We start from the raw sequence: 27,514 nt of genomic DNA on the forward strand, positions 1-27,514 counted from the left end.
CATCACCTAACTCATGTCATACAAGTATGATTGTATGAAGACCAATCATCATCATTTTACAGGTAGTTACAACTGTGCTTTAAGGGCTTCATGAGTTCGTACTGCCTTGAAGTGCATTATTCACTTTTAGAGAAAGAAGGGTTGTATCATATAACTCTGAAAGGCCATTTTGCAGTCATAAGGTCCAGGTATGTATCAGGCCATTTGATTCACATATTGTAGGTAAAGCTTAAATAAATTAAAAAGGCATCACATGAAAAAGAGCACAGCTTTTTTTTTTTTTTTAAAACAAAATGATTTATAGTCAGCTAAAAGATGATACACAGCTACATTGTAGTTCTTTATTGCCTATCTAATAGACACTTTAGAGGATCATTTGATCTGTTATGCATCCCTGCATAACTACCATCAACAATTTACAGTTTTCAGCCAAATGTGGTTTACCCCTACCCCCTCCATCAACACAAAGCGATGCTGCAAGATCATTTATCTTCAGAAAATACTGACCTGTGATAATACTTGAGTCTGTGTCTGGGATTGTATTTGTGACTGGTGCTGCTGAGGTGCTGGCTGAGGGCTCCCAATGGCAGGGATTGGAGATGTGATCTGAGAGGCTACTGGAGAGTGCTGCTGAGGAGAAGGCTGTGACTGGTGTTGCATATGCTGCATTTGCTGCTGCTGCATTTGCTGAAGCTGTATGTGCTGAAGCTGCTGTTGCATTTGCTGTTGATTAATTTGCTGCTGAAGATGCTGCTGCTGCTGCTGCAAATGTTGTTGCATGTGGTGCTGGAAATGCTGCTGTTGCATTTGTTGTTGTATTTGCTGATGCATTTGATGCTGATGTAGCTGCTGTTGCTGCATCTGCTGCATCTGTTGCTGCTGGAGCTGCTGTATCTGGTGCTGCTGGCTTTGCATTGAGGGACTTACTTGAGATGAAGATGGTGTTGCCACCATATTTGTTCCCATAGAGCTTATCAATGGAGCTGCAATGTTTGTTGGCATGTTTGGTGCAATGGTAACAGATGCTACAATCTGATTCATTGGCAGTCTCATGGTTAGAGGTTTTGGAGCAATTGCTCTGGGAAGGGACTGTTGAAGACTTTGAGGAGATGCCGATACTGTTGCATGTTGAGAGAGGGAAGTATTCAGAATAAGGGAGGAAGACAAATTTGTGGATGCCAATGTTTGCTGGACAGAACGAATTGTCTGGGCCTCAGCAGACTCTGCAGCAGCCTGTGTTTGGAAAAGGAATTCAAAAACTTGTATTGGTAAAAACAGACATCATCCCCTATAAAACTTAAAAAAATTATCAAAATCCCCTCCTGCTCTCTCTTCCTTCAATGTACGTAGTTCAGTGGGAAGGGGGAAGACTTCGCCTTGAGAGTTTATCCAATTATTGTAATGGTCCATTTAGGAAACACAGTTCAGAACATCCTCTGAGTTGCCCACTTTATTCACCCATTACAAGCTTTTACCACCTTGTTTCTTGCTTGTCCTCTTTCAATACTTAAATCTATCTGCTTGCACTTAAGGTATTTAGAAAGGTACAGATCCTGGCTCAGTATGACCTGATCAGTTTAAGTTATCCTGCCTTTTTAAAGAGAAAACTTTGTTTCTGTTTACAGAAAGTAAACAGTTACAGGGAAAGAAAAGCTACAGCTACTCAGGGAGACTTTCATCTTCAGTTTTCTATCGGGAAGCATTAATCAGCAGTCTGAGAAAGGCCACTGATCCACTGATCCATTACATCACACCTTCGTCTGTCTCTGTACACAGTACCTCCAGTTCTTACCTGAATGCCAATTCTTTATTGGACAAAAACAAACAAACAAACAAAAAAAAAAACATGCATGTACGCCCTGGTTCAACACCAGAAATTCACAGTAGATCTTTGGGCTGAAAGAGCCCAACACTCTCTATATGCTTAAAAACAACAACAACAAAACAACGCTGTTCTTTGGGAGACAAATCCAAACAGAAGCATACCCCTATGCACCAATTATCATGGTATAAGAACAGTGTACAAACACCCAACTTCTCAAAATACTGCTTACAGACTAAAGCTCCAACAAGTAGGATTCATCTTGCACAGTTTTATACATCTGCATTGTACACAGTATGTAACCTAGTTGCCTAGAATCCCTTTAAAGACAATGGAGAGAAAAACTCTCTTCCAGTACAATTAATTGATCTATTTTAGACATTTACCTTAGAATGTGTCAAAACTTGCCTCAGAAATGCCTGTACTATCCCTACTCTCAACAAGAACCTTCAGTAGCAAAGCTATAGCAAGGATGTCATAAGTAAGGACAGATGAATTCTGGACTTTCCACCCTATCTTCCTATCTTCTTGCAAGTCACTCAGCAACCCAGGTTTTACAGATTTAAGGAGAAAATACGATTTCGGATGTTTTTTAAAAGCGACTTTAGGACTGACAAGATAAATTCCTTCAAAGGTATTTAGAATTCCAGCTGCCATTTCACTTAGCATTGCATTATTAAAAACTTTGTGAATATTATCTAAGTCCTAGAGACAACAGAAAAACACAGCTATGTATGCCTAATTTCTGTTGTTGTATTTCTAAGCATTAATTAAAATACACAGAAACTTTCTATACAACTTACTAATGCTCTGCAGTTGTGTATTCAAATAAGTATTCTTCATTCTCAGGAGGTGGATCTCATCAGTTTAGTTTATTGCTTTCTAGTGATCAAGGATATTTTTGTAGTTGATCTTTACAAAGTATTACATGAGAAATAGCCATCTTGATTTCCATACATATATCAGATGGACATAAACATACTTCTATTTACAATATTCAGAAGCAACAGATATACAATCAACCTAGTGCTGGCAGCTAAAAAGGTAAATTGTCAAATAAGACAACAGAGCTTTGTTTTCTTCACATGAGTTTTATATTAACTAGGGATCCGCTGCAATATTTAGTGTGGCTCACTGCCAGCTAGTCCATTTGTAAGTACTCTCCAAATTCAGAGCCACAAGACTTATTATTTTTCCCCCTCACCTGCAAGAAATACTTAAGCTTTGTCATACAGTAACTGCTCTCCAAGTCCATGCCAAACAAGTTTGTCTTTGGAGAAGTAGCACTTGAGGAAAGGAAAAAAAACCTCTGTGAATACCCTGTAAATCTTAATGTCAAAAGGTCGCTGTATTTTTCATGACTAAATTTTACTTCTATTGTGAAGTGCATTATTTTGCTTCCAAAGATAATGGATGATGTACATTTGCAAACTTATTGTTTGGTAATCATTATTGTGCCATTAGAGAGATTAAATTTCTGTTGCAGGGTTCAAGCAGCAGCACAATGAGTTTCAGAACTGTATTACAGAAATCCTAGGATTCTACTTTTGTTCTGCATAACAGCACACCCCTGCCTCCATATTTAAAACAAGATTGCCAAAAGCTAACTTGCATTATATTGAAGACATTATTAGGCTTACCTTGGAAACAAGGCTTGCTCTATAGGCTGCGAGTGCCTTTAGGTATTCTTTTTTGGCAGCTTCGGTTTTTCTTTTATAAACCTATTAAAAGAGACCACAATTTCACCAACTTCAGTTATTAAGAAATTTTTGCCAGAATGTTCCCAGAATCACTTGCAAAGAAACAAACAGCTCAGATTAAAAAACAGAAAATGCTCCGTGGGAAGAAAAAGCCCATGTAATATTAAATATTTTTGCAGGTGGCCACAGACTTCCAGGTCTATTTGCTGGACTTTCACCACAATTTATGTCAATTTATCATGAAGGAAAAAACCTGCTCAAGCAGCCGACTGTTTGACAAGACCAGCTATGCACACTTCACCTCCCTAGGAAATGATATTTTACTGACACTGAGTGTTTCAGATGCTGAAAAGTATCTGCAGTAGTATAAAGTAGAAAAAAAAAAAGGGGGCACCTAAGCAGTAATTTTGTTTGAAAAGTATTCAAACTGCACTTTAAAAAATCATACATTTAGAAAACGTGGTTCACAGAGTTTTGACAATTCAGTTTCCCCAAAGTCAGTATTAGAGAATCCCACAGAGCTTAAGAAAAACAGTTAAGCAAAAATTGAATAAATCTATATCTCTGATCATCAGAAAATTTAAAGTTCATCCTTAAATCATGTTCATCATCTGTTAAATGATCATCATCTGTCAGACTATTAAGTATGACTAGAAGCTGCATATCAACAGGCAAAGAGCCCCAAAGGATTTTTTTTCCAATCCATGTGTAGGAGTTATATGTGTATAGTAAGAAGAATAACCCTCAAGGAAGAACAAAACTCATCATTCTGTACCAAGTTTGAGTTGGAGATAACATTTCACACACGATATTGTAATGAGGCACAGAGGATTGGCTTCAAAGGTTTGAAATCAACACGCTTTGTAACAAATTCATAAGGCAGATCAAAGGAAAAGGTAAATGTGCTGTACCTTCCCCTTTCCTATTCTAACGTCTGATTAATAGGAAACAAGAGCTTTGAAATAGGAATCATCAAAAGATTGTCTTAACAGGACTCCAGGACAGTATCACCTGAGCTTTTTACAAACTGCCTTTTAAAATTTAAAGACAAATGCATCCATTCGATATTACCTACTGGCTCTTATAACAAAATGCTTTTTAGATGCCAGATCTTCAGCAGGTTCAAAAAAATCAATGCAGCTCTATAGAGTAAGAGGTCTACATCAGCAAGCAGTCTTTCCCTCAGAGCAGAGGTAGGAGGATTCTTTACAAGGATTACTATATTACTTCTTGTAAGACATCCCTGCACCTGTTTTTTTTTTGTTTGTTTGTTTGTTTTTACCTGTTTTTGTTCTTCTCCTAAACTGTCCCACATTGATGCCACTATTTTTGAAACCTCTCCAAACGTAGCATTCGGGTTCTGCCCTTTAATTGCAGCTTGCGTATCTCTGAAGAAAAGGGCATATGCTGACACTGGCTTTTGTGGCTCGTTGGGATCTTTCTTTTTCTTCTTCTTTGGAGTCTTGGGCTTCTTGCCAGAATCTGGGGCAGCTCTTTTTTCTCCAGTAGCCTGAGAAACAGCAGGAACAATAACAGTCTATATATGCATGAAATATAAGAATACTGAAAAATTATTGATGGTCTGGCTTAATAGTATATGGATAAAACCACTGTGTAGGCAACGTTTTAGAGAGTCCTGTTGTGCAAGCCTTTCTCCTACCAAATAGCATTACTCTCAGTTATTCTCATCAGATGTATTGGAACTAAATGCCTAAAGAGCTACCACCTATCGTAAGCATGGCTCAGAATCAATCGTACAAGCTTGACCTGAAAAAGTACACCTTGACATCCTGAATTTCTATTAAAAAAAAAAAAAAAAAAAAAAATCTATAGTGTGTTTTGAATAGGCGATCTATGTTTTTCCAATAAGATGCAATTCCTGCAGCACAGACTCAAAAGACAAGAGCTTGGAGGCATTTCCTGGCTTCCAGACCTATGGCTGCCAGCTTTGACACAGGTCAAGGGTTAAAAAAACCTTACCCTTGAGGCAAGAAGCAGCAGCAGCAGCTCTGCACTTTCTCTCCACCTGCAGCGAACACGCCCTGCGCCCACCACCTACCCCCAGCAGGGGGGTCCCCCACACCTAACACCTCCTCCTGCCCACACAGGACCTGGAGTAGCCCACACAGAACACAGGAACCTGGAGTAGCACCCCAAGGATGGGGGTACCTCCAGTCCTCGTTGCACCTCATGTCCCATACCCAATTCTGGTGAATGACTTATGACAGCAAATGGATAATGTGGCTCTAAATATACCTCTCACAGTCCTTTTACTTTGATATTTTCAGGATCCTGTACAATATTCTTTCCATTAACTTAATGAGAAAACCTATCACAGAACAGTCTAAGTTAACCATTTAAATATACTGCTATAATAAGATTTTTGCTCTATTTTGTTGATATTTTTTTTTTCCATTTCTAATAAGTTAAACTGTAAATTAACTACACTTTCAGATAGAAGAAAGCTTATTTTATTTCCTTCTGAACACACCATATTTTAAATGACTCCAGTGAACAGTGATATGACAAAACTGTCCAAAGCTGATGAGCAAAGAGATTCACCAGATCTATAAATCTAAAATGGATTATTAATGTATTCAGCTGAAAATAGATAGATAAGCATATTCCGACCTCTGCTATCTTGGAGGTGTCATGGAAACTTCCTAAGAAGCTAAACAGCAAATGGGTCACATATCCCACAATACAGTAAAGTGTGTGTTTTATATGACCACACTGCAGCAGGGATGACATCGCCACATTCATGAAAACAAAGAATACAGACATGTAAAGCTTACTCACTACAAAGCAGAGAATAACTTACTCTATTTGATTCATCTGCGTCTTCTTCATTTATAGAGCTGGATGGGGAAGGAGTGGCTGATTTACTTGCAGGAGGGGAGGGAGAAGTGTGTGGCAAGTTAGTGCCTCCTAAATTTAGCCCCAGCTGTGCGCTTAGCTGAGACTGGTTAATGGTGGTAAGCTGAGAGGGAGGCATAATTCCTGAATGAGCAGCATCAGTCATGTGGACAATGGATCTCATAATCAAAGAATGGTCTTGGCGGTACTGAGAAACTTGTGTGTGACTCTGATCCTGAAAGAGATTGAAACAGTATTTAGTCATTAACAGTGACCATTATAGCATTAGCAAGTAAAGTTATTTTTACAGGCTCACACAACTGAAACTGTCTGCTTGTGGTTTGTTTGTTTGTTTGTTTGTTTGTTTTTAACAAATTAAATACATTTTTAATAAATGAAACACAGCAACAGTTGCCACACTTGCTTCAGACTTTGCTTCTCCCCCAGTCATTTTCTGGGGGTAATAAAAATTGTATTTCCCCATTTTTAAACAGTTTTTCTCTTGATGCCATGTGAAATACCCACATAAACAACTGGCTGACTGATGACACAGGGAAAACATTGCAACTGAGTAGACAAACTGCTGTCAAATGCAGAAAGCAAACAAAACAGAGAGGGAGTGTGGAGAGAAAAGCATCTTCCTATACTGACATTCAATTATTCATAGCTGTTACCAGTAACAGCAGTAGGTATAAAACAACCCTGTTTAAAATAACTTTTAAATCCCCTTCAGACAAAGAACATCGCCCTGCCACATCTTGAGTGCAGACACAGCAGCACTCTAGAAGACTGTTCAAGTAATCCTAATCACTCCTAAAAATCCTTTTTTTGCCAACAACATACAAAATGATACGTTTTTATCTTTAATCCAACAATCAAACACATGTGGAAGTAGCAAGCTATGCACCAATCACCAGTTTATTTTTCTTGTACTTCATGTCTTGGAAACTCAAGTGCTTGCATGTTTTTGTCTCTACTGTTTCTTGAGGGCAAAAACTAAGTTGCCTTCTTCATCTACACAACACTTATCACAGTTGTAAATAAAAGGAAGTCAGACCCCAAAGGTAAAAGTCAACTGGAATCTGACTATGAACAACTCAGTTTTGTTATTTTTTTAACCATACACAGACCAATACACAATAAGGGAACATTTAAATAGAAGATTTTAAAACCAATTAGTAAGTGAAGAAAATAAATAGCTCACAAATAGATTTAGCAACTTGACCAATCTATAGCCATTGTTCAAACAGACACAACCATGACAAGTACACTAGATTTTGAAAACTCCCTCATTATTAATAACCCACGTTATTAATAACCTAATTAGTAGCAGGTACAGTGATCTTTAATGAAATGCCACTAAGCAAAACTGCAATGCTTGAGAGCCCAGCATAGAGCCCACCTGACTTCCACAGCAGATTTCGACTTTTCCAGTGCTCTCTTATTAAGTTTGTATAAGCTCAGATAGGTGTTCAAAAATCTGCATCAACACTGAGGTTTATCCCAAGTGACTTTGCTCTTACTCTTTCCCAGTGGAGGCAGTGGGCTCTGTTCTTCTGGAAACCTCTTATCTGGGACAAGTGCAGTAGTGCAAAGAAGCAATGCACTTCTTAAAGAAGAAGCTTCCCCTTGCCTCATCCATCTTGCCTCATCTATCTTATGCTGCAGCACACCACTTCCTTATAGCAATAACTTATTAATTCTGAATTTGGCATGCCTGTGTCTTTCTGCTGAAACCCAGATATAGAAAAGAAAGACTTTGTAGCATAAAAGCACGCGTATTGTGTTGCACCTGGACCCAGTATAGATGAAGTTAACTCCACATGCTCATGATCCAGGTCCTATCTACTAGGTCTCATCTTCATTTTCTCCCTACTTGCCAAGCCATTGCCCCTCGGTTCATCATCCATACTGGACCATGCTGCTTTTCCTACCTCTTGGGGTCTTTTAATATTTTCAGTAAAGGAGCACAGTTCCTTAGAGATGAATGCATGTGCCAGAAGTGAAGCACTGATACAGAAAGATCAAAACATCAGACTTACTGACTGAAATACCCATTTGCTTCAGGGCACCTTTCTGTGAAAATTTACGACCGTTAACTAGAGGGTCATTTTGATTCAGAATTGTATTGGCAGCGGCATCTGGAAGTCATATGAAGTCTTTTTAAAAGGATATCACTTTCTGCATATTACTCCATTCTTTTCTAGTTTACAGACATTGCTTTATTGCATTAAGAAGAAAAAATGTGTTGTTAAAGCAAAGGTGGAGATCTTCAAATTACCTTCTCTCATAAAAAGCAACTTTCTTCATTATATTGCAGGCAGTACTTTCGTAGGGCTGTTCTATGGCCTAAAAGGCTAGCCTTTGCTCTCTCTCTATTGTTACACAAAACAGGCCTTTTGGGCCTTTACACCAAGGCAACGAAATATGATGACATGGGTTACAAACGATTTACTCTAAGTCTTGTCATTTCAGTTGCATGTACGATTTTATTGAGACTAAATTCTCTTGACTTGCATTGACCCAGAATCTAATTTTATACAAAAGCCCATGAATTCTTAACTGTCACTTCTTCTGAGACTACTTCTGAGGCTATTTGATGCTTCTGTGTTTTTTCATCAACTTATTTAATTCCTGTTTTTCTCTTCTATACCTCTTCCCAATTTTTAATCTTTAAAAACTTCACTAGAAGCTAAAATTAGGAACAACAATATCTTGTAATTGGCTCTCTAGCACCAAGCAGGTAAGACTTACTATATAAAAGAAGATATTTCATAACATTTCCAATCATTTCTCATTACATCCTATGTGCATATGATAACCAGGAATTCATCTGTTTTCTGCACTTAGAATTAAAGTTATGTGGCTAATTAATAAAAAATAATGGAATGGGAATCTCATTTTTATTTTGCGGTTTGGTGTTGTGGGCCTCAATAGTCTCTGGTATCTGCAGAGGAGCTTTCAGACAAGGAAGCATAAGCCATTGTTTATGGCTATACAGTGGTTTGGTATGTAGCAAGAAAGCAGGGTGGTCAATAGTAACAACGAGGTTCGCAGCATTTGTATATAAATTCTGAGTAAACAAAATCTATCTAAGGAGGAGTATATACTCAAGAAAGCAAGTTTTCCATCAGTTATCTCACCTCTTATTTTTTTCCCATATTTTATGAAGACCAGTATTGAAACAAAAGGATCAGCATTTCATTATGCATGAAATGTTAAACAAAGAAATGTTTAACAACAACAAAAAACATCTTATATCAAGAGAATGCATGGAAGTACTATTACAGTAAAACATCCACAAGACACCCTAATTATATTACTACATAAAAATTGAAAAGGCAAAGCTTGTGCATTTAAAATAATCCACTGAGAATACTGTGAAAATTTTAGAGAGTAACACATGCTCATTTCTTATATAAACTTAAATAGAAGTAGAAGCAGTGTGTAAGCATTATGAATTTCACAGAATTTCACAGAATTTCTAGGTTGGAAGAGACCTCAAGATCATCGAGTCCAACCTCTGACCTAACGCTAACAGTCCCCACTAAACCATATCCCTAAGCTCTACATCTAAGCGTCTTTTGAAGACTTCCAGGGATGGTGACTCCACCACTTCCCTGGGCAGCCTGTTCCAATGCCTCACAACCCTTTCAGTGAAGAAGTTCTTCCTAACATCTAACCTAAAACTCCCCTGGCTCAACTTAAGCCCATTCCCCCTCGTCCTGTCACCAGGCACGTGGGAGAACAGACCAACCCCCACCTTGCTACAGCCTCCTTGAAGGTACCTATAGAGAGCAATAAGGTCGCCCCTGAGCCTCCTCTTCTCCAGGCTGAACAAGCCCAGCTTCCTCAGCCGCTCCTCGTAGGACTTGTTCTCCAGGCCCCTCACCAGATTCGTCGCCCTTCTCTGCACCCGCTCAAGCACCTCGATGTCCTTCTTGTAGCGAGGGGCCCAAAACTGAACACAGTACTCGAGGTGCGGCCTCACCAGAGCTGAGTACAGGGGGACGATCACCTCCCTAGCCCTGCTGGTCACACTGTTCCTGATACAAGCCAGGATGCCGTTGGCCTTCTTGGCCACCTGAGCACACTGCTGGCTCATATTCAGCCGACTATCCACCATCACTCCCAGGTCCTTCTCTGCCTGGCAGCTCTCCAACCATTCCTATCCTAGCCTGTAGCTCTGCTTGGGGTTATTGTGCCCCAGGTGCAGGACCCGGCACTTGGCCTTGTTGAACTTCATGCAGTTGACCTCAGCCCATCAGTGCAGCCTATCCAGATCCTCCTGCAGAGCCTTCCTACCCTCGAGCAGATTGACACACGCACCTAACTTGGTGTCATCTGCAAACTTACTGAGGGTGCACTCAATGCCCTCGTCCAGATCATCGATGAAGATATTAAAGAGAACTGGCCCCAGCACCGAGCCCTGGGGGATGCCACTAGTGACTGGCCTCCAACTGGACTTGGCTCCATTCACCACGACTCTTTGGGCCCGGCTATCCAGCCAGTTTCTAACCCAACGAAGCGTGCGCCAGTCCAAGCCAAGAGCAGCCAGTTTCTTGAGGAGAATGCTGTGGGAGACGGTGTCAAAAGCCTTGCTGAAGTCAAGGTAGACCACATCCGCAGCCTTTCCCTCATCCACCCAGCACGTCACTTTGTCATAGAAGATCAGGTTCGTCAAGCAGGACCTGCCTTTCATAAACCCATGCTGACTGGGCCTGATCGCCTGCTTGCCCTGCAAGTGCTGCGTGATGACTCTCAGGAAGATCTGCTCCATGAGCTTCCCTGGCACTGAGGTCAAACTGACAGGCCTGTAGTTTCCCGGGTCTGCCCTCTGGCCCTTCTTGTAGATGGGCATCACATTTGCTAGCCGCCAGTCAACTGGGACCTCCCCCAATCGCCAGTACTGCTTATGAGCATCATAAGCATTCAGGATTTTCATCACATAATGCAGAAATGACAGATTAGTTCTGAAAAAAAAAAAAAAAATAATCATGGACTCCTCAAGTGAACAGAAGGAAGTGTTGAGTGAACCTGATATGCTGTACTGTTTTGGACTGAAGTTATGCAAAACTTTACTCAGTTTAACAATCAAAAAAGGACTTAATGGATGAAATGGAAAACCAAAGAGAAATGACTTGTGTGATTCCCCTACAGACTGAAGTGACTATCTCAGATCTCTATCATAATCCTACATAGCACTGCAAAAAAATATGGTTTAGATAAATTTATTAAATAAAAGCAAAATATGGTCCAAAACTGAAAATTAATGGTCCCTCTGAAAATTAATTGGCTTTCTGTCATCACTCCTGAATAGCTCCAATAGCACCCATTATGAAGAGTTTTATCATTTGATGTGTTGAAGACATCAAAGGCATCGTGAGGTTACCTATCCAACAAATTATCCTACTTTCAACTATTCTAATCTATTTAGAGTCACGTCAAAGAAGTCCTATTTAGTCATATTTAGAAGTCATGCCAAAGGACATCTCACAGCAAGTGCAAAATATGTAGATTATTTTAGTTTGATCTGCAGAAGTATTAGGTTCTCAAAATTTGATAAAAATCAATTCCTCTACAGCCAATAAAGCAAACAGAGTAATGAGACTTTAAATTAAGGTGTGAACTCTAGTACTTTATACAGTGTATACAGTTAAAGGTGTTTTTCAATAAATTCTGTACCTCATCCAGCCAAAGTGAAGCATACCCCTGAGAATAAAGGGAAAAACTATGGTAATAAAGGATAGTTACTTGTTCTGATACCAAGTTATTAGGCATCCAGTAGATAATAGAGCCACTAACAGAGCTAGTATTTATTTTGATAGATAAATGGTACAGAGGTCCAGCCATGACTTCTAGAGATGACATAATTTCCACTTTTCCTGCATTTTGAGAATTGTTTGCAGATAATTTCTACACCAACAAAATTTTGAACTCCACAAACATTCAACAGGATATATGAAATATAACTAGGAAAATGTTTTTTAGACCATTTTGTGTAATAATGGTGTCTCAATTAAAATCAATGTCTACAATATTCAATCATGCAAATAGGCAACACCTCCACCAAGATGTAGGGCTGCGATCTGACCCTATACTAGATGAGCCAGGTTTTTAAGAAAAGTGGTCAAGTCTGTGGTAAATCTGCCAGTAAAAATAACTACACAAAAGCTAACATTTATGTTCATGCTCACTGTGCCCTGGTTTTGGAAGTTGACTTAAAACATTATATATTCTTTTGCCTTAGGAATTTGTCACTGTCAATGTAACATAAGCTGATGTAATACTTTGAAGTATTCGAGTTGAAGCAAATGCACTTCAATGTAAAGAGTGGAATCCTCAGTTGTGCTTGTCTGTAAATTACTCCCTTTAGTTTTGGGCAAGTCAGCATATCTCCAGAAGAAATTCTCAATACTCTTTTTCTCCATGAGCAAAATAGAGATAAAAGAATCCATTAATCTAAATTTTTACAAGATTGGAATTCACTGCCAGTCAAAACAAATCAAACTAACAGGATGCTTTTCTCTGTCAGAGATTAAATCCTTACTTAATAGAGTATAAAACAGTTGCACTTGGTAATGCCACCACTGCAGAAGTGTCCTTCCTCTCCCCCCTTCAGATACTGTGATCAGTGATGATTTGTCAAACTACAGTTATCAGGAGATCCACTACAAGCAGCAGCTTCTTTTTTTCTAGCAATGAGAACACTACTAGGTTTTCCTTTGTGTCTCTGTAGTAAAGTAAACCTTACCTAATTTAATTCCCAAATAAAGGCTACAACAACACACGGTACATGTCAGAGAAAAAAAATGATATCTGCAGATGGATTTGAAAGATTGGTTGGTGACAGGAGGCTTACGCACATTGTGCTGCTTGAAAGACATGAGGAGCATGCAATCTCTTGGTCTGTGCGCTCCCCCAGTCCCAATACATCAGAAATTACTGTGTTCTGTACACACAGAAAGAGCACATAACCCAGAGAAGGGGCACGAAAGAGAAAAAAAAATAATAACATTAGGGCCCACTGAATCATTCCTCAAAACTGAGCATCTCCTTTTTATCTGCGAGTCTCAGATGTCTGTAGAAATTCCTCTGTCTAGAAATAAATTTTTCCTATATGATTTTCTTCTATAGCTACCACCTCCAAGCTAATTTACCATGTTTTCTTTGAATCTTTCTCATCTGCTGTCCCTTGATTTTCTTCCCCCCCCCCCCCCCCCCCCCCCCACCTTTTTTTCTTTCAGGTCAGTGACCTCTCCTGTGGCTGGTGTTTGTTCTACCCCTGGGCACTGCAGAACTTCTTTCTCAGCAGACAGCCTGACCCATGGTGTCGGGTGGTTACAATGCTGAGAGACCACCAAAAGACAAGTTAAAATGATTCCTTCTATGGAATGATGTTCAGGGAGCAGGCAGGAGGAGCACACCTATGCCAGGTGGTGCAGCACCACCTCAGAGATGCAGCTGGAGCCAAGAGATGGAGCCAAGCAGCCTGGGCGCCTGCCACACCGACATGGCCCTGAGCCCCAGCTCTGGCTCCCCCTGCCCTGCTGCTCTGTGCCCCCACCAGTACCAGCTTGTTCACAACAGCCTCAAGTATCTCTAACGTTACCTGCATTACCTGGTGAGGAATCACTAAACGCTCACAGCTGGGCAAAATCACACAACCAAAGCAAGCAATAAAAAACTTTCCTCATAATGCTCATAATGCTTAAGCAGGTCACCCAGCCAGCCTGGCACAGAGCTCTTGCGGTTTGGGAGACTTGTTCTCACCCATCTACTTTCCTGTCGAACCACATCTGTCTGAAAATGACCTGAAATGTTCCTCTTACAGTCCCCAAAGTGGGCTGAAGGGGACCAATTCTTCTTGGTTGTGTCAGCTGCATGTTGAGCCTTTCTGTTCTGAAAGGTCCTCTGCTCTTGCAGATGGCTGACACTTGGGCTTGCTATAGCCCTGAATCCACCCACAGCGGCCACCACTGACTGATGCTTTAGCATCACCTCATTCACAACTTACTCATAGTTCAAGTTTTACACCACTTTGCAGACACTTTTAAAAGCAGGTACCCTGCTGCTTCCCCCATATCCCCTCCCCCCCAGCTGCCTACCATTCTTTAAGCCATTCTGAATCACACTCCTTTTGGACAGGGGATCCAACAGCATGATCACAAGGCGCATGTGACTCAGATCACAGATCTGGGCTCTGATCTGATCAGTCTGTTGGCACGAGGAGCTTCTATCCAAATTAGCAGTACAAGCTTAGGTCTGCTGTATGCAAACAGTGAAGGCACATTGCAAACAAACAGTGGAGAGTTGAAATGAAGTCCTGTAATGTCAGATAAGTGCTGTAGCAGTTTTGTTACAACCCCTGCAACTCCAGGTGCTTCAGCTACCAAATCAAAGGCAGACTTCAAAGGTCCTTATTATGCAGAAAGCATCATCAGGAGAGACTGCAAGGAAGCATGACAACCAACAAACATTACCAAAGCATTACCAAAGGTAACATAAATTGTGCGAGAAATGTGGGGTGGGGAGGGGGGCAGGGAGGGACAAATGACACACTCAGGTGTTGGGTGACATTTGTTTAACACTGCTGCAAGTGCTGGTACTGATGTGTTGTGCTTTTGTCTTTGGGATTTTTTTTGTCTTCTGCTTGTTGTTTTTTTTTTTAAGCAAATCATAAAAGTAGGTCTCATTATTTTCCATATTATCAGAACCAAGCTTTTTTTTTCTTTTCTTTTTTTTTTTTCCCTTTTTTTTTTTTCCAGCTACCTGGCAACACAGAATACAATCTAAAACTCTACAAAGACTCTATATTTCTTTATGGCTTGAGAACTGGAGGTGAAAGCTGAGGATTGGGTAAGCTGTCCATGAGAAAACGTGGCTGGTAACAATAGAGAACAGGAGGAATTGCAAAGGCAGTTTTCAACTGACCCAAGAATGAGGGCAGCTGGACCCAATGCAGCCTTTGTCCAGGTACAACACATGCAGCAGAGCAGCACCAGCACCTGCCTCATCTGGTTGACTTCAGGAAGCAGCAGGTCAGGGTTTGCTCACACCTGACTTGAAGCACGGGAGGCAGAAGAGTTCAAAGCCATGGCCCAGGCTTAAAACACAGCTGGTGCCCACAGTCAGGTATGTCCACACTCCTTCTGAGCTCACTTCTTAGGCATATCGCCAGTTCCTGACAGCTTCCTGGTGGATGCAGCACTTTCCATGCCTTCATTTGGCACCTCCCAGTATCTTGTTGAGTTAATGGATCCTGATGTAGGTATTATGAATATCACGCAGGCATGGTCTTTTTTCCCCAGACTCTTCTGCCAATATTTGTGTATTTTTCTATTTCCACGTGGAAGTCCCTCTTAGCTGGGTAGGTTAATAACCTGCTTCCATTACTTTTCCCCCCAGCATCCGTAGCACCTGCTATTCAGACAGGTATCTTTGGGAATGGCTGCCGCTGTTTCCTACGGACAGGTCCTTTCTCGTGGTTACTCGGACAGGAAATAGTTTACACAGACCAATAGACGACGAATAAAGATTCGGTTAAGGATTTTGTTCTGCTTTGAATTGCCAACTTTTGAAAAGAACGCGAGAATCCGTTTCCTTCTCCAACCATAGCAGCTCATTAACAGATGGCCTATTGTCTCCGTATCGATGAGATAGGAGGAAAGAGCACGTCTCACAGAAAAGTGACTATATTATCTACTCTAAGCATTACAATGTCACCGAGGACACAAGAATCTACACACTATTAAAAACTCTATTATTCAATATATCATTAGGCTGTGCTGTCTTCATATCCCATGGAAGTTGTAGCAGTTTCTGTACAGAAACAACTGCTGCCTACGGCCTCCGGGGCTGCAGCCCATTGTCCACCTCCCCCGGGGCCCTGTGAAGTGGGCATACATGCTCTCTGAACAGTGACTAAAAATGCACAGCTATGTCATTAGATGCAAAATATTTAACCACATACAAATTTTAATAAATAAATAAATAAATAAAAATCTCTGTAAAGACTTGAAAGCTCATCAGTGATGCCCATAGCCCAGATCTGCAGGCAGAAGACAGAGGGACACACTTCCTGCCTGGTAACAGGCACCGGAGTTACAAAATCCCAAATGAGCCCTAACAACCTAATTTCATGAAGCATGAGCCACCATTTGAAAGATTCTGTATATGACCAAATGTCACCTATCTGAGCCAAGAAAACATCATTTAATTTATGACTACCTAGTCTTGAGATTATTTTTTCCTGGTACCACAAATTATTAAACAGCCACAAAGTCCAATGCAAACCAGATTTATGATGTTAATCTGGAATTTAAGTTCAGTAGCCCACCTTTCTCAAAGGACAAACACAGATGAGAAAACTGAAGATAATTCCTAGTAAGAATAGCTGCTATTCCTATAAATGAATAATTTTAACCTCCCAGAATCAGTTGTATGTTTTGGATTAGGGATGACAATAAACACGTTCATAACAATAACAAGCGCTTGTTTTAAAAGACTGTTCCAGGCCTTAAACACATTAATGACCCATGAAACAACTGCTTCATCTGCAACACATTAAACAATGTTGTTATAATGTTGTATTAATTGAAAACCAACTGCATTCTCTCTAAATATAAGATTACAGACTGGATATTAGAAGAGAGATTTACAAACTAGTTTATTTGTAATAGGAAAATTAAACATATAAATTAAAGCCATGAAGGTGAGTAGTGAAATAATTATCTGGAAAGCAATTTTTAATCTTCTGTTAATCTGTTCCTTGAAAAGTTAAATTAATAATCTGGGAATAAACTCTGTAAGATTTTGACCTTTACATAAAAGGTACCACTATTTTGAAACATTAATAATATTTCTGTTTTATGCAGCCTTTAATAAGCTGAAATTTGCAACTTGGATCTTTAAAGCCACATCATTGTGCTGTTTACTTAAAAAGTCTTCTTGAAATAAAAGCAATAGCCACCATCATGCCTTTAGTTTGAGCACAGCGCCACTCTTAAGTAGTAATGTAATTAAAGATGAGCTTATTCCACTATGAATTAGCCTTATCTGTGCAGAATCCTGAATGCCCTGAAAGCATTGCAACAATTATAAAATATAAACAGGCTCAAATCTTCATCAAATAGGAAACACATTTTCTCCAGCAGCATAAGGAATATAGGGAGCAATACATATAAAATTATCAGTCTGTTTTTGTAACATCTGTACTTTTTTGAATAAAAGAGAAAAATCAGACTGAAAAGAGACAATTATTTTACTGTCTTTTTTTTTTTTTTTTACTGTTTCTTAGATACCAGAAAGAGAATTTTGAAATTCATCAAAGCTAACCTTCTGTTATGTACAACAGGCTAAGCTGAAAAGAATGTTAACAAGTTCAATTTTCATTCAATCAGCACTACTGCTCTCTGAAATGTTTCATTGCAGGAAAGAAATAAAAATAATCTATATGGTAATTATGAGGATGAATCCCCCAGTAACTTTCAGCTACATGAAAGGTCAGTTCTATTCAAGATATTTTATCAGTCCCCTGCACATACTCCTGTCCTGTCATTTTAAATCTGAACAGCATTTTATTTTCCCATTTACAGCTACCTGCAGAATTAAGTACTTAAGCCAAATAAGAAAAAAAAAAAAAAGAAAAAAAAAAGAAAAAAAAAAAGAAATGTTGAATGCTGGCAAAGGCTATAATAGCATGGAGATAAATCGTTCAGCTGCTCTCTCTCAAGCCTCTGGGGCTGCAGATTTTTCTTCTCCTGGTGCACTGTGGGTATTCAAAACTTGTTCAACATGATTTCATTTCATTTCAGGCACTGCCTGAGAAAACTAAATTACAGAATCAATCATACAGAAGGTCAGAGTGAGACTTCATTACAAGTATTGCATGCTTGCATGAATATCTTTCATTTATGACTGACCCAATATGTCACAATAGCTGTCTAGTAAAAATAATCCACTTTCTGAAATTGATGTACTACTGATGTCAATGCTACTCAGCAGGCTGGGCAGATTATAGAGAGGTGTTAAAAAAAAAGGAACCCTCAGGAGCACAAGTTGTAGTTATATAGAATTGCCACAGTTTGCAGATTAAAATAATTTTTCTATGGTCAGCTCAACAGAAAACAGAGCATTAATATAAAATACTGGGGGTTGATTTTTAATGAGGATATTCCTGTTGATTTCTATTTACTTATATTCAAGCATTTACAAGAATAATATTTGCATCATTTAAATCCGTATGTTCTTTGGAGTCAAACGTACATCAGCACTTCACTTTTCAGCGATTTTTTTTGAATATAAGGATTTTTTTGTATGTTATTAAAATATGAAAACGGATCTACCTTCCTCCATTTTCCACCTTTCTTTTTCTTGCCGTTGTCTGTTTTTAAACGTAAAAAAAATGATGTTAAGTAAGATAAATGTGTTGTGTTTGTTGCCAATAATAATGAAGTTAATCAGCATTGTGACAAATTGACACTCCTTCCACAGTATAATTCAGCATGCCTGGATCCAGCTTCTCTGTGTCCAGAACTGCCTTGTTCTTAACAGTATGAGCAATTGTTAATTCATCAATACAAGCTTTTAATAATTGCTAGGACACATTTTTATACAGTGAATAAATATCTTCCTTGCACTGTGAATGAATTTTTCAATATAACAATGCACAAAGAATATGTTAAAAAAGAATTATTTTTTTTTTTTTGTCTGTCTTCCTGTGGGAAATATGTGAGATACTTGCAGAAGTATTATGAAGTAGCTAGCCAACTCCATACCCTAAGGGAGACATAGGAAAACCTTGACATAACCTATTTTTAACCATGCCTCTGGTGATTCTGCATTCAAGTTTATAGGTGAACATGTCAGGTAGTACATAGCAAAAAGCCAAAGACACACAGTATTAATCATAATTCTGTCCGAGCCCATTTTATTTTTTCAACATTTGTGATTTAAAATCTCATGACATTTCTTCAAGGTGAAATTCTTCTACTGGACTTTTCAACAGGGTAGGACTACATTTATCTAAATTAAATATGGCTTACAGTAAAGCTCTCTAATGCTTCACAAGATAACCAATAAACTCAATGCAGTTCATATTAAAAAAAAAAAAAATTAAGTTTGTATTCAGCTAAAGAAGCTTTAGTGATTAGCAATACATTATTAATACAGTCTTTAAATAAGACTATCCTAGTATCGCTGGATAAGAACATTGTTCTATAAGTGTATACGAACATCATAATTATTTTACAGCCTCATCTTTAGTTCTTTCTGATATAGTAAATTCAATTGACCATGAAATGAAATTTCATAGTCAAAATGCCTCCTTTACATTTTTTTTATTGCTGCAATAAAGTTTTTATAGCTCCAAGGCAAGGTAATTCATGAAATGTCTAATTTAAAGATGAATTCTAATATTATTAATAAATATTTACCAGTCTAATAAAGTGCACATTTTTCACCTAAAATATGATGTACTGTTTTCATTTTCTATTTTTAAAATACAGATTAATGGCTGGAAAATTTGAGAACTAAGGAGCATTATATGAGTTCAGGGGAAACCTATGCATGGACCCTCTGTTAGTATTTTTAAAGTTCCTGATGTCACCCAGCATTTATGAGCAGAGGAGAAAAAGATCACTGACTAAAATGCAGTGGTAGGGGTCACTCCATCTCACAGTACAAAACAAATCTAGCAGTTGTCAGGAAGTGTCTGACACATGAACCTCCCCGCGTGGCTCCTCTGTATCAAATCCCCCCATTCCTCATCAATTCTCTTTGACAAAACTGCTCACAAGTCCCAAACCCACAGCTTTGAATTGGCAGTCACCCTCGAAAATATCACTGGATTATTGGGATATGAAGGCTGGAGCTTCTCTACATCTTCCCTTTGACCGCTATGGGAAGAAATTCTTACCATTGCAGTTAATGTAAACCTTGATTTAATGGAAGAATGGCATTCAGTGAAAATATGCAAAATGACAAGGCAACTCAAGGTCAGGTTACAAACCACTTGGTAACACTGGGGGGACTCTCTCATGTAACACAAGACTGATCCAGCTTATGGTATTTATTACATATTTCTGAACAAGTTCCTTTGCATTCAGCACACATGCACTCCACTGCTTTAGTTTTCAGGCAATACATTCCCGACTCTAAAGTTTTATTATTTTTTTTCTGTGTTTGGCACTCAGTACGTCACCCAACATGGCCAGGGCATACAAAAGCCCATGCATAATGAGATCTGAAAAGAAGTATCATATCCTTCAAGGCTTGTTTCAGGCAGTCCCTGCTTTGTGCCTGTGGAATTACTGAACTCTGTACCTCCTAAAGAGTGAGCAGTTTGTGTTTATTTCTGTATTAGGGCTAGCTACTCTGCATTACCTCAAAGGAAATATTAAACATTGCGATGGAGCCAGAAGCCTGGAAAAATCCTGAGAAATTTGCCGTGTGTTGATTTGTAATTCTTTAATTAATTGTCACTCGCCAGAATAATAAAAAGGAAGAAAAAAAAAAAAAAGTACATGAAATTATAATAACATAGTGGGCTTTATTATAGTCCAGCAGTAAATTTGTATTTTCATTTCAACAAGTTTAGCAAAAGGTCTATGAAACAGAATAACTTAACTGTTGAAGCTAAACATCCACCCTGGCTTTAATATGCAATACAGAAACTAATTCTAATGGCAACCATTGAGTTTAAAATGCTAAGTATGATAAACTGACTCACAGCTATGTCTCATGCCTGGGAGTAGGAATGTTACTGCACGAACCTTAGAGAAACTCACAAAAGAAGACTCTCCAAAGGTGGGGAGACCCTCCAAAGCTGAAAGGGTAATGCACCAAGAAAGTGGAAACTGCCCCATATACTCTCCCACCACAATTGCAGCCACACAGTGTGAACAGATTCTGGAGATGACTTAATACAGCCTTGGTTTTTAGTGCTCTAATTGCCAGGAACTATCACTGAAATTGGCCTAGTAGCCCCATCCCTCATCTCTTCCCCACAGTCAGATCATTCCTCCCCTTTCTGGGGGGCTCCAAAATGTCACAGGAACACAGAAGTGAGGCTCAACCTGCCACAGTCTCGGGTCAACAGGAGCACTGGACAAGTCTTTTTATGGCCCTGTATTTCTGAGTATATGTCCAGTTAATTAATCCCCACCACTCTGTTAGTAGTTAAAAAATAATAATAATTATAAAGATCTAGCCCATGAAGTATAAAGAAAACAGAAATATATATGTATACTACTGCTGGTATAAGGTGTCTGGATCCCTTTCTGAACTACTTTCAATAATGTGCTTTCAGAATATCCTGCAGGCCGTCAAGTGTGGGTCCTATACGTGAAATGTGGTCAAACAATTCCTTCTAAATGCCATAGTTCACCCTGGCCAACACCATGGTGCTTCAACTCATGCTGCCCATTATCAACTGTACAACAATTTCTTGAAATCTAACACCAGTCAGGATTCACGTGATGCCAATGACATGGGCTTCCAACTCTGTTCCCAAAATTAAAATTCTATGTTTATAAAGCCTGACTGCTTTTTTACAAGAGATCTGTTTACACACAGTATAGCATTGCACTGTACATTAACAACCATGTTTATCTTCCTGAATCCACCAATATTAAACCCTTAAACATTTGCCAACTGCCTTAGGGAACTAAATAATAACATATCATTGTTCGCTGTGCAACACTGACAACATGTGTCATCATTCAAACAGAATATGGCTGCACATAATGCAGAACATTGGCAAATGCTTGGTCGGACCATAATACCAAGAAATGGCACACATCTTTGGAGAAGTCAATTAAAACTGATACACGACACAAATCTACGTTACTATGCTTTGACAAACGATATTTTGCAACCAAAACACAAAAAGAACTGCACCTACCATATGCAATCCATTGTTGTGGATGATGCCATCTTGCTCCACAAGATTTCGGGATATCGTAATAGAGGGAAGATCCAAACTCTGTGGGGGAAACTGAGGCGTAAATTCATTTCCTTGTGCAGGCAGCTGGTCGCCAAGGCCCTGAAAGGGCAGCAGTATATCTGCCATCCCTAGTGCAGGGTCTGATTCCGGTGGGGGCGTAATGGGTGGGATTTCAAACTCCTCATCCCCAAGGCTCGGTGTGTGGAACGTCTGCTAAAAAAGGACAGGACAACATGCACCATGTTAGGGCACACTGTTCTCCAAAGTCATCTTTGGACCTGCCATCCAAATCTTGCTTTGTTCTCAAATGCAAACTCTATATATTAATAAATAAAAAAAAAAGTTTCATATACTAAAGGAGTTTGTATACTGATACATACTGATTAAAGATTTAAGTCTCATTATCATATGGCTTTAATGGAGTATCAGTATTAACAGTTTTTTAATGCGTACTTAATTAGCAACATCTGTCTTTGTTGTTAGTCTGAATATCAGCTACATTGGATTTGGCTGTATAACAAATTACCACTTTATTGATATGTTAGTAAAATAGCACAAACAGCTTATATTACTCTCATGCTTCATAAAATACTAACAATTTTGTATCACACACACAACATTAATTCAGCACTGACCATTTCACATCTTTTGTTTCCATTTTATCCACTAATAAACATGAAATACTATAATTCTGGTCTTTATTTCTTTTCTTTTCCATCCCCAAAGTACAATGCATCCTTCTATATAGGCGTTATAATTTGGAGAAGAGAAATGTACAAAGGAGTGTGGGTGATTACAGCAGCTTCCAGTGCTTTTTAAAGCCAGCCAGCTTTGTTTGAACAGTAGGTTTGTTACGAACTAAACACCTGTTAAGATGCCTTGAGCAAAACGTTTACTGCCAGTTATCTTCAGGGTCTGTGCGTGTTTGTACGTGTGCATGTGTCTGTCAGAGATCTTTATTCAAGTAGAGTCTGTATCTGGCTTCAACACTGCCGATATTTATTTGGGAAACAAATGAGCTGTGCTGATTCAAATTTCTTGTGAGTCAAATTAACTTTCATATATTATTTCGGCTCCACTGCTACTTAATAATAGAAATCCAGTGCTTGAAATTAGGCCATTTTAAATGTACCCAAATCAGGACAGTCTTGATCAAGTCAGGCAGTTGGCAATCCCAAAATAGGCACTCTGTCTTGTTCTGGACATGCAACACTGCTCTGGGATTTGTTTGTTTGCATTAGTTCAGGATCCTAGTTGAGAGCAGGGGAAATTGTTTTATATATTATTTACATTGTTTGAAAGAGTGACTTAATGCCAGTTAATTTAAAAATGATATGTTCAGTGAAAGATCTCATTAACTGCTGCAAATTGTCATCCTTCAAACTGTTAATGATGATACAAATTAATAACCGCTTGAGAAAAGATGGAAACTGAAACACAAGTAAAACCTTTGCTTGCATATAGAACCTGTCAGCTGTCATTATTGGTCTCACACCAGAAATGATGAGGTCCCAGACTGCTGCAGTCTGCACTACTGTCAGTCTGCCGAGACACGAGGTGCAATACTGTAACTTAATTCTGGACCTGAAAGCTGGGCCAGTGACAGGGAGCCATTTGACTTCCCCTCTGCTATATCACAAAAGGTGTAAATTTTGATTCCTGTGTATCCCTTAGTTCACAAACACAAAGGATGGATTGGCCACGAGAAGTGGTTGGCTAATGAACATAACCCTATGGCTGCATTTGCAGTTATTTTGGCACTAATGTGGTCTAGTAACAGATGCAACTGTAATTTGTGACTCATTTGCTACCCCATTACTGCTTAATGAAATCTAACATATCACATTAACAATACGGATAAACACTCATTCTTGATATGTGGCATTTGGCTGTTTTCATTACCACTGTAATTAACACTTGAAATATTATTTCAATAAATATTTAAGGTGCTTTAAAATGGGTCGTGGTAATCATGACATAGAGACAGAAAACATAAAGCAAATGTGTGGCTTCTTAGCCTGAATGTGCTCTAGGATTACTCTCTTAAGGCATTATTTACAGGAATAAAATGGGCTTCTAGCTCAGCAGTGATCATGCCCAAAATCCTAGCAGGAAAGCTACATTCGTGTTAATGTAAAAACACTATAATTAAATACATTGTAATGCAGTAATTGCAAAGTTAGGTTCATGCTTTAATGCAAGCAGTAACACTTAATGATATTTCTATTCCTTGTTCAAGCAAAGGGGGTCAGTGAAATCAGTATTATTACAGTGCGCTTCAACCTCTCTTTACTTGTGTTTATAAGATAGTAGTAATTAAAAGAATTGGATCTTCTTTCCTCATCTAACAATAAATCTAGGGCATCTGTATAAATATATAACACAGTTGCACGGTAATACAATATTTTATTTAGAGAAGCCCCACTCATCTTAATAGTCATGGCTTACTACAAATGGAAGAGCAAATTGATGTATAACATAACATTTTTTAAATGTAGATTTAATTCTTACAATATAACTTTTCCAAGTGTGTGTATATCTTTTTTAAAAACATATCAAGGGCCTAAGAACGAAGATGAAATAGATGTAATCTAAGAAAAAAGAAAGCCCCTTAGTGAAGTAGTCTTAAATCCAAATCACTGAGCTATTCAGCCTGCAGAAATGGTCTGAATAGTATGCAATTTGGGATTGCAGAAAGGTGCTGTTATGACCAAGAGATGGTCTAACATTTGTGGGATTTATCTTACCAATCATATATATTTTTTTAAGTTATTAACTTTTCAAATATTTATATCTTACATGTTTAAAAAAAAAAAAAAAAAACAAAACTGTGTGCACAGTTAAATGCCATCTGTACTGAAATGTTCAAAACATTTGTTCCTTTTGATAAAAATGCAAATCTGGAGAACTGTTGTATCAACATATAACAGCCAATGTCTGACACGGTGAATTATCACAGCTGGAATTAAATTGTCTCTGAACAGCTGCTGGCAGCAGAGCTTTCATCAATGTTTGATTCAAATGTAGGAAAGAAATTCTACAGAAAGAAACATCATGTTGTCATTACAGATGGGGTTTGTGTTCATTATCACAAATAACACTGGAGCTAGTGCCAAACAATATTCCTTTATCTAAGCAGTCTTGCTGGGTAAAAAGAGATGGTGACCATTGTATAAATGATTCATAAAATATGACTCCTAATTCTAACCTTCGTATTTATTGTTACACCTTTCTACTTATTTTCTCCAAGATCATTTTTTTAAAAGTGCATAAGAATACCTCTGGCTGAATCACCGCTTACAATATGTAAAGTCAAAGCTGCCCAGGTTTTAACCTTTTCTTATGTCTGGAAGATCATTTATGGCATACACCTGATATAAATATTGAGTTCTTTTTCTTTATATTGCCACACACACTGCTAGGCAGTGCATCATGCATTTTCCATCCTTCCCACTCCCTTTGGAATAAAAGCTGTTGATTTTTAGTGACAAGCAAAAGGTGTTTCTAACTGGAGCTGGGGTCAATATTAGCATGTTGATAGTCTATTAACTGGCTGGAAGAAGGCACCACTGTAACAACAACTACACAGACTGCAGCTGCCGTACCTTTATCCTGTTTCCCTTTGAAAAGCCAGTGCTCAAATCCATCACCTCTACAGCCCAGCCAGCCTCCACCAGCCCAATGCCCAGGTTTGCTCTTAATCCTGATCAGACATTTCCCTCACCCAGCACACTTTAGGCAACAAAGTTGGCTTTGCTTTTCTAACTTATATGAGCGTTAAGAACCCAAATCAAAATATTTGTATCTATAATAGAAATTAGCACATTAGCTGCTATTGACTAGTACTAAGCTTGTTTTGAAAATGTACACCTACTGTGCCTTTTATTTGTTTCCTTCTGTTTATGACTTTTTTTTCATACGTAAAGCAGATTTGTTTCTATTGACATGCTATGTAAGTAACAGCCTTATGGACAGCTAAATTGACTAGTAATGGAGAGCTGTCAGGTTATTTTCTTTCTCATTAAAGTCTTTATTTTGTGCTCCATAAAACACACAGAAATTCAGCACTTCACTCTTCATCCATTCCAAGTCTGTTAAATTATCAAAGCAAACAGCGGAATATGAGCATAGATAAAAAAAAAAAAAAAAAAAGAAAAACATCTACCTCATTTGCAGCAAGAAATGCATTATTTGCCTCTGCCATGTTCATGTAGTTGTTATTGTTTCCAAACTGAAAGAAAAATAAATATTCAGATTTTAATGCATGCCACAATAAACTTTTCTTTACCCCATCATCAGCATAGAAAAGTTTAAGAAAAGCAAAACAGATAAGATGTGATTTTGCAGGTGTTCTTTGAAGTCAGAACATTATTATTTAACATTATTATTATTATATCTTCTGCATCCCCAGGTCTGTACGTGGACGATCTCCAAGCATACCTTTTCAACTTTCTGTGTCACAAAGCCATCCCACAGGCCTAGGGATGTCTGGAAATTAAGTGCCCATTACAAATAGACTATTTCCCAGAAAAGGCATTTCAAATCTGCTACACTTCTCCTGACACACATAATTATATTTCTGCAGATGATCTTGATCTTGGGGACAGCTGTAGCTAGAAGTAGCTTTTGTATTACTGTTCCAAGCAGAGCTGGCTTAAAAGAGATGAAGGTAAGAAGGAGAAGAAAGAGCATCTGCAGCATTGCTTTTAAAATCCCATTCTTTCCATAAAATTAAAAAGCCAAACAATCCCCCTTTGTCTATCCTTCATTCCAGTTGAGCTCCCACCCCCACTGATCTTTAAGGCCAGAAGACTTTGCTGAGGATTTTTCACATCAGAGGAATGGCATCACATGGAGACTCCAAGATCTACCCGGGCTGGGTGACCGCTTGCTCCTGCTGGGGTACAACTCCTCTCCCAAATGAGTGATCAGAAAGGATCCTCACAGATGCCATTAAGTCATTTCCTCCAAACGCCCAAGTATGAACATTTGTGGATGTGGATAAGTACTTTTTCTTCTACAGACTGAGCACAGAAAGGAAGAGATTATCAGCATTTGGTTAATTGGTAGTTAGCGTGCCTTATTCCCTTAAATGGCACTTCCAAAGGCAAGCAGGTGCCTCAAGTCCTTGCTTCAAGGAACAGACACCATGCATGTCATGCAGCTACCATATAAGACACTAAATTAAAT

At 38.7% G+C, this 27,514-nt stretch overlaps 1 protein-coding gene across 2 annotated transcripts in view; it reads right to left on the reverse strand.

Annotated features, from left to right (window-relative positions):
- Positions 1–286: 286 nt before the first annotated feature.
- Positions 287–27,514, reverse strand: part of TOX3 (TOX high mobility group box family member 3) — a 77,809-nt gene continuing 50,581 nt past the window's right edge. Inside the window, exons 2-7 of one of the 2 annotated variants that reach the window (XM_032195982.1) lie at positions 26,490–26,555; positions 22,283–22,534; positions 6,344–6,613; positions 4,805–5,032; positions 3,463–3,543; positions 287–1,233 (exon numbers count right to left, since the gene is read on the reverse strand). In XM_032195982.1, coding sequence (XP_032051873.1) covers positions 493–1,233; positions 3,463–3,543; positions 4,805–5,032; positions 6,344–6,613; positions 22,283–22,534; positions 26,490–26,555 — 1,638 coding nt within the window. In that variant the 3' untranslated portion in view covers positions 287–492. Of the gene's footprint in view, positions 1,234–3,462; positions 3,544–4,804; positions 5,033–6,343; positions 6,614–22,282; positions 22,538–26,489; positions 26,556–27,514 lie in introns of both variants that reach the window. The other variant, XM_032195981.1, reaches the window with a different exon arrangement.

Source organism: Aythya fuligula, chromosome 12 (genome assembly GCF_009819795.1).
Source record: "Aythya fuligula isolate bAytFul2 chromosome 12, bAytFul2.pri, whole genome shotgun sequence".
In the NCBI taxonomy this organism is placed as follows: Eukaryota; Metazoa; Chordata; class Aves; order Anseriformes; family Anatidae; genus Aythya; species Aythya fuligula.